The 16,352-nt window shown below is 43.7% G+C and overlaps 1 protein-coding gene across 6 annotated transcripts in view; it reads right to left on the bottom strand.

Annotated features, from left to right (window-relative positions):
* The window catches only part of Ptpdc1 (protein tyrosine phosphatase domain containing 1), a 46,644-nt gene that overhangs the window by 11,991 nt on the left and 18,301 nt on the right, over positions 1 to 16,352 (bottom strand). For 3 of the 6 annotated variants that reach the window (XM_021180811.2, XM_085831110.1, XM_085831111.1), the window contains exons 2-5: positions 16,077 to 16,164; positions 1,926 to 2,097; positions 924 to 1,004; positions 601 to 719 (exon numbers count right to left, since the gene is read on the bottom strand). In XM_021180811.2, the coding sequence (XP_021036470.1) occupies positions 601 to 719; positions 924 to 1,004; positions 1,926 to 2,097; positions 16,077 to 16,158 (454 nt within the window). In that variant the 5' untranslated portion in view covers positions 16,159 to 16,164. Of the gene's footprint in view, positions 1 to 600; positions 720 to 923; positions 1,005 to 1,925; positions 2,098 to 2,529; positions 2,815 to 16,076; positions 16,165 to 16,352 lie in introns of those variants that run through there. The other 3 variants (XM_085831112.1, XM_085831109.1, XM_085831113.1) reach the window with 3 other exon arrangements.

Here is a 16,352-nt window from a genome sequence, read left to right as displayed (position 1 = left end):
CATGTATTCACGTTTAAGAACAGAAATTCTCTAAAAGGCTAATACATGGCTATAGAGTTTATATAAAGAGAGTCTGACTAGGGTGGAAAGAAAGCTAGACAAATAAGCCTCTGAGGAACATGTTCCCAGACAGCATGCTCATCCTGCTCAGCATGGTTTGAACCACCATGCTGAGAGGACCCCTGTGATGAGCTCTGAGCTGGCCATGAGGACACGTTCTTGGGGGGCAAACATATTCACCTTCCAATCCTCATTGGTCTCTCTAAGCTACATGATGTCAGGAGATGAGGACTCCAAGCTTAAGCTGTGTCACACAATTCTTAAGGACAAGACGAGGTCGTCATTTTATCTGACAGGGTACAGGCACTAACTGAATGGAGCCTTTTTACTCCAGCATCTCGTCCCAGCTCCTCTCTCAGAGGAAAAACGAAACCCTGTACTCACAATAGCAACATCAAAAGTAGCATCGTTAAAGTCAAACTCAAATCCTCATGACTGTGCAGCAGATCCTACTGGTAAGTACTGCCCTTCTAGCCTACAGCCTGGAAGACAGAGGTATTGTCCTTTCAGAATGGGATAATTCAAGGTGAAGAAACTTACTGCCAGCCTCCATGAATGCCTCCGGAAGGTAGGTGAAACCACTTTCTTGTTCCAGAGCGTTCCCACAGCTAGCATGCTCTCCAGGACGCTGCAGGTTGATTATTGTTTTTATGCCTTGACTTCAAAGAAAAAGAACAATCGGTTATAAGGACCTGGAGTCGTGAAAAATCAGATTTTAGCACTAGTAAAACATTATTAATTGCCCTCAAACTTTTATATGAAATCAGCTCTTCACTGCCTGTTTTTCACTTGATCCCATAATCAGCTCAAGAAGAGCACGTCGCCCTGGCTCCCACTACGGCTGTGGCTGATGTAGTCCTTACCCAAGGAACTGCTCGATGATGCGATACTTCTCCAGCAGCTCGGAAGACGGACGAGCCATGGCCAGGATATTGTCAGTGACCCTGAAGATGGGCATGGGACAACTGAGAGACACAGAACTCAGGAGAGTCTACATTACAGGAGCAATAACCTTTTTCTTCAATGATTTCAACTTCTATATTCTTACATAAATCTGGCTTCAATTCTATGTCACAATTAGAAACCTTACAGCTCCTTAAATCCCTGGGGAAAAAATTCCAGGACCTAAGGATTCTGACAAAATGTCTCCAGGGGCTCTCAATACCTTCTAGTGGATATACAAGGGAACTTCACCTTATGCCTAAGGGCAAGTCTACTAAATGGAGGACAACTGGGGGCTGGTACTGGACAGCAGTTTCATGATGTGAGATGGGGTAGTAATGCAGACACCCACAGGGCTGGTGAGAAGTTAATAGGATGTGCACATACAATTCATCTTTACCACCAATCCTGGACAATGGTTATAAATACCAATGTGCTGTAACTTAGCAAAGAAGGGGGTGGGGTGGGGACCCAGAGTCAACTGACTTTAAATGCTGTTTTGGTTTTCTGCTTTCTATCTGTGAAGCAAATTAATTAATCTCTTTGGACTACCAATAAAATGGCATCAACATCTCACAAGGTTTTATGAAAATGAGTGGTATCTGAAAGTATGTAGTGGCAAAATTTCTGGAAAATTTTGAAATTTAAGAACTATCTAATTACCTATTAACTTAAGACACTTCACACATATCATTTCACTTAATGTAAAAAGCTTTGGGCTTAATTATTTCCATTTTGTAAATGGGAAACTCAGGTTGAGTAAGCCAGTATCCCCCAGCTAGCCTACTGGTAAACCCAGGGATGTGTGCAAGGTTCCCCGAATTCCCGGCCCATGTGTCCTCCATGGAACTTGATGCTGGTCCCATAAGCATTCTTGCTTCTTCCCACCCTTCCCAGCTGTGCAAGACCCACACCACACTTACCAGGATGAGTATACTCCCTTAATGGCTTGCTCCTGCTCACTCCAGCGGGCTGGGTTCTCATACTTACACGCTCTCCCACCACACGCCATGGAACATGCCATATGCCCAGGGATTACATGCCGCAAACGTTCTCCCACCTTCGTGTATTTTGGTGCTGGGCGTCCTGAATTTTCTAGAATATACAAGGAAGGTCAGAGTCAAGATTCTATCCTTCCCATAGTATGGTACCATGGGAAACAGTTTCATTTTACCTCAGGATTGTATGGGAGCTCTGCCAATCCCTTCGTCCAACATTAAAAAAAGCTTTCCCAGGCAATAATCTCTACATATTGATAAAAGGAAAAGACAAAAGCCCATCTTTTTCAAGAGGATCAATTTTGTCCAGAACTACACTTTTAGCAACAACAACAACAACAAAAAAAAATCCACAAATCATTCCATCATTTTATCTCCTCTTACATATCCATTTGGTCTTAGCAAACACAGAGTAAAAAGCATAAACACAATTAACTGTCAACATTCTACAAGTACAGTTGAAACTACCTATTCACAGTCCTTACACGTAGACACATGGGCTAGCAAATTATAAGGAAGAGAGTTTTACTTTTTCTCTCCGGGAAAGTTGGAGTCCCCTCTGTCCGGCTGACAGAAGACACAGCCACCATCACCTGGAGAGAAGATGAGGACAGCAGTTTGGTGGCAGAGCCAGAGCCACGCCGGGCTTGCTGTAGCCTCAGGACTGGGTCAGAAGTGGAGTGCCGGCGGCCCTGCAGAAAGGCACTGAGGAAGTGCACGGCCGCTGAGGGCCTCCGGGATGGGTCCTGCATCTGCATGGCACTGGCTCCAGGCAGGCTAGAGTAGGAGGCAGGCAGCTGCCAGCCAGCTCTGACTTGCTCAGTGAGGAGCTACACTGAGACACAGGCATCGGTCTGTATGATCTAAGAGCTTTTCACGATAGGCTGATTCGTTTCCATAGTGACCAACAAAGAAACTACTGATTCCCACTTAGATCTGAACAGGCAAAAATCCTACACGAACGGATTGTGTTTTGGACAAATTGTTCAAATACTGGGGAGAATAATATGCATTTAAAGTAGATTGCTTTTAAATCTAGATTATTTTGCTTCTTAGATGCACTTAAAGATCTGACTCCTCAAAGAATCACTTCCAAAACACTATAATAAATTTTAAAATGTTTTTTTAATGACAAAACACTGCCTTTTACACATATTAAAAAGTTTACATTTTGTTGTGCTTTTCATAGCCGGTCCTCAGGTGTTTTAAAAGAAAATCCTTCTACTTTTCTTTGAAAAAGGATAGAATAAAAAGTTTATCATAATACAGAGGTCTATGCTAGAACCTACAACATTATTAAAGGATTATTCGATATCTCAGAGCTACCACCTTCCTCTCTTTTCTTGATAGAAATATTTGAATGGAACAAATAAAGACATTTTAGAGCTAAGAAGTCGTTTCTGTTTTGTACTTTCAGAGGTGGAAACCTGACTCTTGGTTATACGCTGCTGGGAGAATAACTACGAGCAGGCATGCCTTCCCAAAGTTCAAAACTGTAAGTCCCTGCCTCTCGTTGCTAGGGGAGAAAAACAGCCTCTAAGTCTTGGTGGAGGCATTTGAATAAAATTCACTAAAGTATCACATTTTTAAAGGCACTGGGTGAGGGGGAGGTGGCAGTTTGAGAATAAAGGATAGAAAGAAAACAGAAACTCAACAACTGCAATGCACTTATTGTCCGCCTCCTCTCTTGTTAATGTCAGGCTGTGCCTGCGCTCTCTCCTGTGCTCGATGCACAAATGGTATTTCAGTGGTGTGTGGCGGAAACATAACTACTGCTATAGATTAGGCTCCAATCTATGCTTTTAAAATTCCACCCTCACAGCCCTGGCATCGTGTACTTTTGTGAAACAAGACGGAGACAGAGAAGTCTAATTTGATGCTCCAATTACTACTTTATCTGTAGTATCACACAGAAATGGAAAAGGATAAGAATTCCACTTGCCTTCCCCTCCCCTCCTTCAGAAAGCAGTCATTCTGCCTGAAAGAATGCCCTGAAAAACATTCTAGACAAGGCCTACTGGACCCTTAGAATTATATATGGCAGTTCCATGGAGTTTACATGAGAGGAAAACATAGAAAATACTAGAAGAAAGCAAGGAGGGACCTGAAGGCAGGAGGCCTAAGAGCTGTGCTTGTTACTCTGGTGATAGAGTCTGAGAAGACTGGGATTCTAAGCAGGCAGGAAGTGCAAGGAGAGTCTGAATGAGACAAGGATGGGAGGCTCCCTCTGGTCTGACGAGGACTGGAGCTGTGGATGGGAAACACTTCAAGGGGTGGACTGCTATGGTGTCACCGTGGAGCTGGAAGTCCAGCTCAAGTGACCAACAGATCTTTCAGCTGGTTCACACAGTGCCTATGTACAGGCTGTGGGAGAAACCCTCGAGCTCCGTGGCAGGCATGGATATTTAAGGCAACTGGGGGAGTGCCAGTCAGTGGGTGATTCCAGAGAATGGGCACTGAAGGGTGTCTATAGAGGGAACTAAGATCCAAAGTGATCTGATGTGGGGGATTTACCTGGACTAAGCTAAGGAAGGGATGGTTTCTGTATCACCTCAGAAACAGCTTCTGCAGTTCACACTCACACGGCTCAAGGAACAGATATATCATCGTTGTGTTGTAACTTGTAACTCCCCACCCCCACACCAAGTCTGAAAGACTTCAAAATGAAAACAAACCTTCTAAAAGATATTAAATAATTAAAGCCCAAGGGTCTGTGTTATGCACTGCTCAGCAAATAGAATTGTAGCATCTACTTTAAATGGATCACCAAAGAGGCCCATTTAACAATTTTCAGGGGACCCCAGAGGCAGCAGCCAGAGCTGATGTGAGGCTGGACAAGCAACAGAGATGATTGATAGCGTCAGCAGAGGTGTTATAAAGACTTAGCTGTGGCAGGAAGAGAAGGGCCTCAGGAGAATTACAGGGAAGGGTCTAGAGACAATCACAGGTAGTAGGAATATGGGCAGGGGATTCATCTGTGGACCAAGAACATAAGTGTGTGGATCTCTGCTCCCCTGGACTGCCTAGAAGGCTTCCTGTCATATGGTTTTGTCTGAACAGGAAACAGCCCTTGCTGAAACCCTGAACTCAGAAGAAAATGCCCAGTTACTGGAATGCAGGGCCTGCCTGGGATGCTTGGGATTTGAACCACCTCCTGGAACAATCAAAGAGGAAAAGCCAAGGACACACTTGGTACTGCTGAACTGGCTTGTTTTCCTTGTGCTCACCAAGAGAATGTATAATTTTGCATTTTGTATAAGATATCTCATTTTTCTCTTGAAGTATTAGTCTAAGCTTGGTTCTGCCCAGCTGCAAACAGGCAGTGGCCACAAGAGCCGTTAGCTCAGACCCTGGCCAGCCCCACACTCTTATGCAGTGGCTGTGGTAGAAGCCCAAGTAGCGTGTTTGGAAGTGGAGAGAGGAGAGAGATGGGAGCATAGTGTCCCGTGCTTTGTGTTCACAGTGTAAAGGAGACTGAACACTCTTTCCTGTGTGCGCCTTTGGATACTGCATTGTCAGCGGAGGGAAGCACGCGTTAGTTGTTAGAGGTGTGTGAGGATGTGACAGCGGTGCGGTGCTTGTCATCTGCACATAAATTCTAATGACGAGGAAGAGGGTTGCTCGGGATGAGCAGGCTGTACAGTGCTAACTTGCTAAAGGTTCGCTCTGTGAAGACCTCTTCACCTGAGAAGTGTCTGGAAAGCACGGCCCTTCAAAAAAATTACTCTCCTACTAAAACACTTCCAGGTGATGTAAGTCATGAAATGGGACACTGAAGTTGCTTTCTGATTCTGTCACCTAAAACCGTGGCCTTTGGGTTAATGTCTGTATGTATGTGGCCTCAGGCACAAACCCAGCACCAAGCTTTTGCGTGTGAATAAGCCAGTGTTCCTACTATCCTTTGTTGAACAGACTACTGTCGCACATGGAATTGCCTTGCCACCCCAGTCATACAGGCAAAGATGATTTCTAGCTTTTCATTCTATTACACTATATTTGTCATTGTTTTGGTGAATGTAGCATTGCATAAAAGTTTTTAAGACTAGGGAATGAATGTTTTGTTATTTTTCAAGATTATTTTGCCTGTCTGGAGGTCCTTTGAGATTCTTCCTACAACCTAGATGGACTTTTCTCTCCTATGCCTAGGGGCTTTCAAAAGGGACTCTGTCGACCATGTTAGACTGCCCTGGCATTGAAACAGTGCTGTCTTCTGGTTCATGAATAGCCAGCTGTTGCATTTCTCTGGGCCCTTGGTTCTCCTTCCTAGTCTTCTCCATTTCCAGTGGAGCACATTGAGAGTGTTAAAGTCTAAGTTGCCCGCACTCCCACTTCATCTGTAGGCGTGGTCTACTGCTCCAGGGAAGCCATGAGAACCATAGACTCTTGCCTTTGCTCCGTGAAGGCAGGAGTGTTACACGGCCCAGAATGAGCCGATGCTCTTGTCCTAGGCTCCAGATCCACAGCTAGGGAGTCTGCTTAGAGAGAAGCAGACTGTAAAAGAGAGCACTCAGCCAGACATGGAGGAACCTGCCTCTAACCACGTGCAAGAGGCCGAGATAAAGGATGGTTGTGAGTTTGAAGCTAGCCAGTGCTAAACCTTTCCTTAAACCAAACAGCAACAACACCTAATACAGCAGACTGTGGAGCTCCTCCCAAAGCAACTGTCTCTATCTGGAGCAATGTATGGGAAATTTAAGCTTAAGGCACCACTGAAGGTTGTGGTGTTACAGATCTAAGAAGAGCCACGCAGCTTTATGAGAACAAGTTAAGTCACACATACGGTAGCGTGGCACAGAACAGGGAGAGACAAAACCAAGAAGTAACCTACAGAGTAAATAAATGCAAGCCTACCAGGCTGGCCGCAAAACTAGCACTGCTCAAGTTGTGGAGAGAGAGGTTCCTGAGTGTGGTTTAACAACACAGCGATCTAGATCCTCACAGGAAGGGGATTAACAACAGCCTGGAAGCAAGATATGTGAAAGACAAGGAAAGCAAGCCCACTGAAAGCACTGTCCTCTAGTATAGCAGATCAAAATTCAGAGATGTAGAAGTGCAGAAAAAAACCAAATATATATGTACTTGTGGAACTCAACAGCAGACATAAACCCAGAAGTAAGAGAACTTGATGACAAAAGTTATATACATGGAAGAACAGAAAGAATAGGGAATAAAGAGGAATAAAGAAAGCCTCTGTAAAATGTGGTCAGCACTAAGTGTACCAACACATATACCGAGAATGTAGTAGGAGAGCCCAGAAGATCGCCGAGAGAGAAACTGCAGCTTCAGCATCACAGATGCCGTGAAGAGCAGGGTGGAGTCGCTGAGTGGCTCAGCGAGCTCTAGGCAGCAGAACACATGGCTCCACATCCAGATGGGGTCTGTAAGATGCCTCAAGATAAGCATTTTCTCCTGACCTACAAGGGAACCCAATAAAACTAATGCCAAATTTCACATCAGCAACAATGGAAGCCTCAAAATATAGGGACACACATTCACATTTCTAAAAATAAAACACTTAAATTAAAAAATCTTACAAGATCATCTTTCAAAAATGAAGTAGAGGGGCTGGTGAGATGGCTCAGTGGGTAAGAGCACCCGACTGCTCTTCCAAAGGTCCGGAGATCAAATCCCAGCAACCACATGGTGGCTCACAACCATCCGTAACGAGATCTGACTCCCTCTTCTGGTGTGTCTGAAGACAGCTACAATGTACTTACATATAATCAATAAATAAATCTTTAAAAAAAAAAAGAAGTAGAAATACAGGCATTCTCAGATAAATAGGAACAGAATTTTGCTGTGTGGCAGGCCCATTTAGGAGGGCCTAGAAAATCTTTGTGTTAAAAACAAGTTACCCAGGCCAAGAATAAGACCTACATAAAAGATGCAACACTGGTAAAATGCAGAAGTTGAGGAGATATAAAAGAAGTATACAAAACAACATGCATGTAACTGCACTCATTGTTGGCCATACAGCAGAGACGCGTGACTTCATTACAAGCACAAAAGAAGTGGGGAGGAACAGAAATTATACTCAAATAATGAACAATACAAGATAATACAAACCTTACAAGAAGGGAATAAGAAAGAGCAAAAAGAAAAGTGGAATATAATAAGTTAAGAATCCAAAGAACTCTAACAACAGACCCAACTCAACAGTACAAAGACCAACAGCCCAACTTCAAAACTGACCAAGAACCTGAACAGGCCTTCCTCCCAGGAAGACAAAGAAATAGTCAACAGGTGCTTGAAAAACAGTCAACATCAGTAGGCAGTAGGGAATGCAAATCAAAAACATGTGGTGGCTTTAATTCTTCAAAATGTTAAACATGCAGTTCCCACATGGGTTCTCAATTCTACTCAACATTTATGCCTAAGAATAAAAAGGAATACACCCACAGAAAAATACAAATATTCACAACAACATTTACTCATAGCAACCAAAGCAGAGAAAATCCAAGTATCCTTCCACCCAAACGGATGAACAAACTGTGCTATAGTCATAATAGAATATTAGTAATAAAAAGGACACAGTACAATTTGCTTACATGAGGCTAAAGATTGACATTATTTTAAGTGCACACACAATAGAGCACATGCTGCAGTATTTCATTTTTCCTAAATACAAAACTCTACTGGCAGATTGATAGGGGTCAAGACAGAGTGATTTCTGGGAGCAGGGAGCTGGTGGAATGGAAATCGGCTTCCAGTTATCACAAGATTGCTCTCTGGTCTGACGAAACGCTTTGGATCAAGACAGTGAGGAACAAAACTCAGCTGTATGTTTACAATAGCATCCAATGACTTCTTTAAAGGAGTGAAGTTTTGATATGTAAATTCTATATTAATAATTTAATAACAAGTAATTTGAATAGGAATTTCCCCAAACAGATACAGAAATTATCAACAAATAGATTAAAAAATGTTCAACACCACCAGTCATTAGGAAGATGTTTATAAAACCCACAACAAAGTATGTCTTCACACCTTCCAGGATGGCTATAATTGAACAGGCAGGTGAGCTCCAAGTGCTTATGAGGAGAGATAGACAGGGAGCCCCTCCTCACTGCTGGTGGGAACTCACAATAGAACAACGACTTTGGAAAATAGTCTGGCAGCTCCTAAAATGCTTAAAGAAAGTGACAGATGAACCAGCCTTCGACTTCTAGTTATAAAGCCAAGCAAGAGAAAACACTCGACACACAGCCCTGCACAGACTCAATACTTCCAACAGTCAAAATGTGGGGACAACCCAAAAACTCATCAACTGACCCCTTACAATGTGCTATTATCTGTGCAACTGAAGGTCAGAAGTACTAACATGCACATCACAATTGAACTCCAAAAGTCATTAAGTCAAACAAAATTAGTAAGTCACTAGACCACATATTGTATAATTCTGTGTAAACAATGTTCAGGAAAAGGAAATTTCTCTGTGGAGGACAGAAAGTTAACTGGTAGTTCTTAGGATAGCTGAGAAGGAGGAAGACCCAGGGTTGGGGACTGCTAATGTCTCTCTTAGTCTAGTTTCAGAGGGGACACAGGGAAGCTGCTCATCTCCCAACATCCCAGCTCTGCAGAAGAGGAGATGGACCAACACGAAAAGCAAGAGCAAGTCTATCAGGGTGGCAGCGAGGATCCAGCAGAGCCCTAACTTTCTGTATCCTGCTTGAAAGAAGGATGACGCACTTTGGGTCGCCTGCTGGGGATGAGGTGACAGGCTGGGAGAAGAGGTTTTCACATCCTTATCAGGCACAAATGGGCAATGCTGAAATTCTCCTGGCAAGCAGTGCCTGGGTCTATACTTGCTTTGCCACACCAAGTCCTAATGGGAGCCTGATTCACAGCTAGTCAATTCTAGCCTTGACAACTCTTCCCACGCCGGTTCCTCAGCTGAGCCTCCATTCTCAGCCAGCATCAAGGAGCCTGAAGAAAGCAGTGCTAGCTATGGCTGGTAAGTGGAAAGTTTGGCTACTTTCCCCAAACTTTGGTCTTAGTGATGCCTAGTAGGGAGAAAAGCCTACACATTCCCCTGGTAGGAACAAGGCTGAACAAGGAAGCAGGAAGCCAAGCTGGTTCACACTGCTGCTTTCAGGGTCAGGGGAGCCCAGGGAACCCGAGTCTCTCCACCCTAACCTTCTAGGAAAGAGAAGGAAGGGATGTGATATGTGGTGGTCTAGACTCCCTTTCCTATCCCCGTGTTAGTGGGATCCAGTGGGTAGCTGACCCCGCAGTTCAACTTGGTATCTATGAGCCAAGAAGGGTGAGACTAAAGTCGTTGTTCTATTGTGAGTTCCCACCCCCTCTTCTTTTGAGACTCACAGAGCACAGCAACAAAGCGTTTGTACAAGTCGCCTCCCATCTGTCCTAGATGGCAGTGGGGCCCAGATCATCATTTCACTTCTCAAGGAGCTAATCAGACCCGATTCAAAGGCAACCTGACTATGCAAGGCACAGCTCCACTTCTACCCTGCAGGTGTCATCAGGGCAGTGTTTCCACCCCACCCACATGCCATGGGGCTGTATGGGTGGTAGCCTGCCAATGGGAGGCTGAGCAGATAGATCTCGCTTGAATCTGTAGCTGACTGCCCATGGGGAAACTGCCTGCTAAGTAAGAAAAAACAAAATGCAGGGGCCAAGAATCTGTCGTGAATCTTCTGTCGCACCAAGAACTAAGGAAATCACAACTTGACTGAGAAGAGATTGATCAGCAGACATGTAACACTGAAATTATTCAATAAGAACTGCAATTACAACGTGCCCTGGCATTCATCTTTAAAAGAACTGGAAGCTTAGAATGTTCTCTGAACAAAAAAAGAACTAAACTAGAAATCAGTAAGACAAAGTCAAGAGGAAAAACTCTATAAAGACTTAAATGCCAAAGGTATAAACCAATTTGTGGGTTAAAGAGAGTCTCAACGGAAACTCACGTAACACAGAGGTAGAGTCAAAATGAAACTGAATACACTGAATTACACAGCACAGTAATAAAGGAAACGTATACTGCTCTAAAGAAGAAAGGTCTCCAGTCAACAACCCAAGTTCCAAGCCCAGTCACTGGAAAGGTGAGAGAGAAAAAAAAAACAACAACAACCCAAAACAAGAAACAAAAACAGGACACAAAGCAAGCACTGGAATGGTAAGAAAAGAAGAGAAATAAAGAATGAAAAGGGAAAAACAGTGGTAGCTTCCTAGTGGCTCCACGAAAATATTAGTGTGACTCATAAATGTCTAGAAAGCCAACACAAACTATAAAGATCAAAAGATGAGCCATCACTTCAATCTGCCACTCATTCGTATGCCTGACCTTGACAGTGTGGCACAACGTCACAGTTCACACTCAAGAACTGTGCAGTCAAGTTACAGCACACACACACATACACACACACACACACACACACACACACACACCAATGTTGTGTTAGGCCACATTCTTAGCTATTCTTGGCTGCATTTAGCCTGAGAGCCATGGGCTGGACACACCTGAAAGGATAATACAAAACTAGTAAGAAGAACATTCAGCTCATACACTTGACAACTTAAAAGAAATGAACAGCCTCTTAAAGACTCTAACCTACCAAGACTCAACACAAGAACACACGCATAGTAGGAGTAAAGAAACCTAGTTCTTAAGTGTCTTTTTAAAAATCTCTAGGCTTACAAGACTACTGGAGAATGTTGCCAGACATTTAAAGGAGAGTAGCACTCTTACATAATACCTTCCAGGCCATGATGGGGCATATATCCAGTCCCCTTCTATAATGTGAGGGTTTTCTGATTCAAAGACAGTATAAACAAGATAAAGTATCAGTCCTCAACTTCCTAATTTAAAATATATTATCACAGAGAAGATCCACTAGGTAGACCTAAACCAGGGCTATCCAACAGAGTCCAGAGTCAGGGTGGGGAAAACTGGAGCCTGAGTGGGTACAGCCCTGGGTAGGAAAACAGGCAGTGTCTGGGCAGGGCTGGGAGGCTGAGAAGAGAAGGGCTGAATAGAGAAATAAGGAAGCTAGGGTAAGTGCAGGTGCCTCATTTCTGGACAAGCGACTTATATAGATGGGGGAAACAAGGACAGTATACTATTGGATTAAACGTCAAGGTGACAATGCCAACTTGTGGTTTTCAACACATATGCACACATACATATATGTAGCACTAAGTGTAAGATGTAAAACACGTGTGTCGTGTGTGTGTGAGAGTGTGTGCACAAATGTGCACATGCACATACTGAGGCCAGATGGCATCAGATCCCTCTGAGCTGGAGTTACAGGTGGTTATGAGACTATCAATGTGGGTGCTGGGAACTCAATTTCCATCCTTTGGAAGAACAGCAAGTACTCTTAACTGCTGAGTCACCTCTCCAATCCAGATTAGGTTTTTAAGAGGGCCATTTCCCCACTAAAATGAACTAGAACTTCTTGGAGAAATGTCTGCTTTCAGAGCGAGGACAGAGATGGACTAAAATGAGCTAGTAGACCCTGCAGCATGTGTCTCAGGAACACTGCAGACACAGCAGAGCATCTGGCAGGGCTCTGGCTGGCTGAGTTTAGGTAGCTGAACCATCAAGGCAAATGACAGGAGACCAGTTTCACTGAACAAAATACAAATCCCCTGAAATAACTGAGCAAAGAGAACACTGTTGCTCACAGTACAATGCCACTTAACAAATATACTTACTGACCACAGTATGACTCAGGAGAAACATCGGTAGGTGCTAACGCTACTGAGTCAAAGGTGATATGGAACAGGATGGTATGTGGCTTCAAAGCATCTTTCTATGAAGTATTACTTACGAAGGGAGAAAGGATAATTTATACTGGGCAAATCTTGGCAGGGACCAGCTTACTGATGTGATCCGACTTAACATTCCCAGTGATGAAGCACAATAGCTTGGGTCACCTGGGGGTCACAGTGAGAAATTCCTTTCTATAAGGCTTCTAACAAAACTGCAAAATCTCAGATTTACTGTTAGGAAAGAGCAGACAATCTGGATACACAAAGAAACTAAGCCATGACTGGAAACAAACTAAGGTCATAAGAAAAGACCTAAGGTCCTTGAGAGAGTTTTAAACCTCCTTAGAAGGCCAGGACATTACAGCATGCATAATTCAGTGCTTGGGAGATCAAGGCAGGAGGACTGACAAAGTTCAAGGTCGCTTGAGAGATTGGGGCTAGTCAGGGCTACATGACAAAACCTTGCAAAAAGAAAAGAAAAGAAGACCTTTTTGCTGTTAGAAGGTATTATAGGGGGCTGGTGAGATGGCTCAGCAGGTAAGAGCACCTGACTGCTCTTCCAAAGGCCCTGAGTTCAAATCCCAGCAACCACATGGTGGTTCACAACCATCTGTAATGAGGTCTGACACCGTCTTCTGGAACATCTGAAGACAGCTACAGTGTACTTACATATAATCAATAAATAAATCTTTTTTAAAAAGGTATTATAGGTATTATAGGCACAGCAGTCAAAAACTTGAATGGGGAATCTGCTGTAGGTGACTGCATGCATATGAGAAACTGAGAGACTGCATGCGCGCGCGCGCGCGCGCGCGTGTGTGTGTGTGTGTGTGTGTGTGTGTGTGTGTGTGTGTGTGTGTGTGTGTGGTGTGTGGTGTGTGTGTGTGTGTGTGTGTGAGATGCAGGCAGGAGGTGCCGTCCTCAGGAGTATCAGAAGACAATGAGAAGTCTGAACATGACTCAGAGAGCGGATGATACTATGAATTAGGATTTTCTTCATGGCAGGGAGGTAGGTGTTCACTGAATAAAGTGATTCCTGCTGTGAGCGCAGAGAAAATGATCAGAGGACGTGAGTGACTGCAATTGTCAGCTGGCAACTGTGTGTACTTTCTTTTGTCCTCTGTGCTTCCATCAATGTCTGAAATCCTCTGTTCATAGTTGTTTTTAAGTGGTTGTCCTCTGTGCTTCCATGAATGTCTGAAATTCTCTGTTCATAGTTGTTTTTAAGTGGTTGAGCCAAGATTTAAACCTAGGTTTGTCTCATTATAAAGCTGGTTTTTGACGAATTTTCTACTTCCGTCTAAAAGTAAGAATTTTACTTATGTACCTGACATTAAATTTTCCAATGATTCATTAGCCAACATTCAAAAACCTAGTCTCTATCCTAAAATAAAATAAAGTATAACTGACTATATTTAATGAGATATACTTTTTAGATAATAGGAATTTTATGTTTTCATATTTTCCCTAATATAAAATTAGCTGTACTTATGGGAGAAATTCAATATTAATAAATTATTCAATTAGAAAATTTGAAAGGTTAAAAAATAAAATCTTCTCTAGTGGATGACTACAACAGTCTCCCTGCCTGGGTGTCCAGGAACACACAGAACGGTTTGGTGTCCCTAAGAGCTGCTGACTGGACTCAGTAGCTGGAGCCCGGCTTCTCTCCTGTGTAATGAGTTCACCCTATCAAAGCTGACAGACCCTGCTGGAGAGAACCCCACTAGTTGATAAGCCTGATGAAGGAACGAGGGCAGAAGCAGGCGTGTAGGCTGTGGGGTGACACCCAGGGAATACTCACTCTACAAGGGAAGCACAGGCTGGACACTGTCACCACACTTGATATTTTTAGCACTTCTCTCTAAGACCAAACAATGAGCAGGTAAGAGGACTGGCCCATCAAGTGTCCATAAATGGTAGGTACAGAAGTATTCCCCTTAAAGCTAGAGCAGCAGACAGACTGAGAATCTACAAGGCCTTTGGATTGGCCATGTGGGAAACACTGTTTTTCTTGATGTGAGAAAGGGCCCTCCTAGAGTGGATAGATTCCAGTAAGAACACAATGCACTGAGAGCTGATTGTTCCCAGTAAGCACTGAAGGAAGGAACGGCTGCAGCCCGGGCCTCCTCCTCTACCTTCCCATCATCTAATCTGAACCGTTAGAAGAAATCCTGCAATGTTTCTAATTCCACAGCACTAAAGTGAACTTGTTAGAAAATCCTGCAAGAAGACTGCCAAGAAAATGCTCAACAGCTCTTCTGGCTATCACTTGACAGCAACAGGACCCACGTTATGGCTGAGATCCTAAATGTCTCTCGAAGGCCCCTACGCTCATAGTTTGGTTAACAGTCTGTGGTGCTATTGAAGGGTAGTGGAACCTTTAAGAGGTGGATTATAGTAGAAGTTAGTCACTGTGAGCATGCCCTTAACAGAAACATTGAGACTCTGACCCTCCCTCTGTCTTTGCTTCCCAGTCCAGGGAGTTTTCTCTGCCATATATTTCCTTCATGATATCTGGCTCACACAGGCTCAAATGAAATGGGCCAGCTGGCCACAGACTGAAACACTTGAAACCATGAGCCAAAATAAACATTTTCTCCTTTAAATTAATTAAAAGTTTTATTACATACTACATCTATTTATATTGGGGGAGGGGGAGTACAGAAGAATGGAGCTCAAAGGACAACTTGCAGGAGCTGGTTCCCTATACCAGATGGGTTCTGGGGTCAAACTCTGGTACTCAGGCCCAGTGGCATCTCACTGGCTCCCAAACTGTTTATTCAGTATTTTGCCACAGCAATGGAATGATGCCTAGCACAACCAAGGAGGTCAGAGTGGACTCTTTCATCCATTTCCTAGCTCAGAACTGCAAAAGGATGAGAGGCAAGCACAGCAATAGGAGAGTAAGTTATGGCACACTTCCTTGCCTGGGTGTCATAGGAAAAACCCACACAAAAGCCACTGATAGAGGGGGCCTGGATATTTCTGAATGCGCTTTGCAAGGGACTCCTGCATGTAACTGAAGGGGAAAGAAATGAATGGCTGCTTCCCAGGCAGGCGTGTGAGGTCAGGAACAAATCTCAGCCTAAGATGATAACACAGGAGATGAACTCAGTTTGCCACACCTCTTTTTCAAAAGGCCAAGACATTATTCAGGGTTTTGTAAAGGAATTCTACCAGGCCAGACAGTGAGGCAGAAAGCACAGGCCATAAACAACACCTGGGTCTGGGCCTCTGAAGTGAAGAATAGAGCTTTTCTTTCAGAGCCTTTCAATGTACTTTTATTAAGTGTGAATTTCCACAAAGCGACAGAAAGTACACTGAAGAGGTTATTACCATCCATGTGTGCAGCATGCCCACTGCTATTCACCAACGTGGAATACGGATCTTCATTCTGTGGCAAGACTCCTGCAGCCATCCTCGTCTGTTGGAAAATTTAAAGAAGTTCATTACTTACTAACCACGTTAGCCATCTGCCGCCCAATATGGCAGTCATTAACTATACGGCCCTTTCGGGTTTTTTTCTCCCTTCCCTGTATGGCTGAACTCAGGATGTCACAAATACTAAGTAAGTATTCTACTACTGAGCTGCATCCCTAGATACCTAATACT

Source organism: Mus caroli, unplaced genomic scaffold (genome assembly GCF_978045245.1).
Source record: "Mus caroli unplaced genomic scaffold, Mus_caroli_1 scaffold_15, whole genome shotgun sequence".
Taxonomy (NCBI): domain Eukaryota; kingdom Metazoa; phylum Chordata; class Mammalia; order Rodentia; family Muridae; genus Mus; species Mus caroli.
The sequence above is the reverse complement of the archived record's forward strand: the minus strand, read 5'-3'. Positions and strand labels throughout refer to the sequence as shown.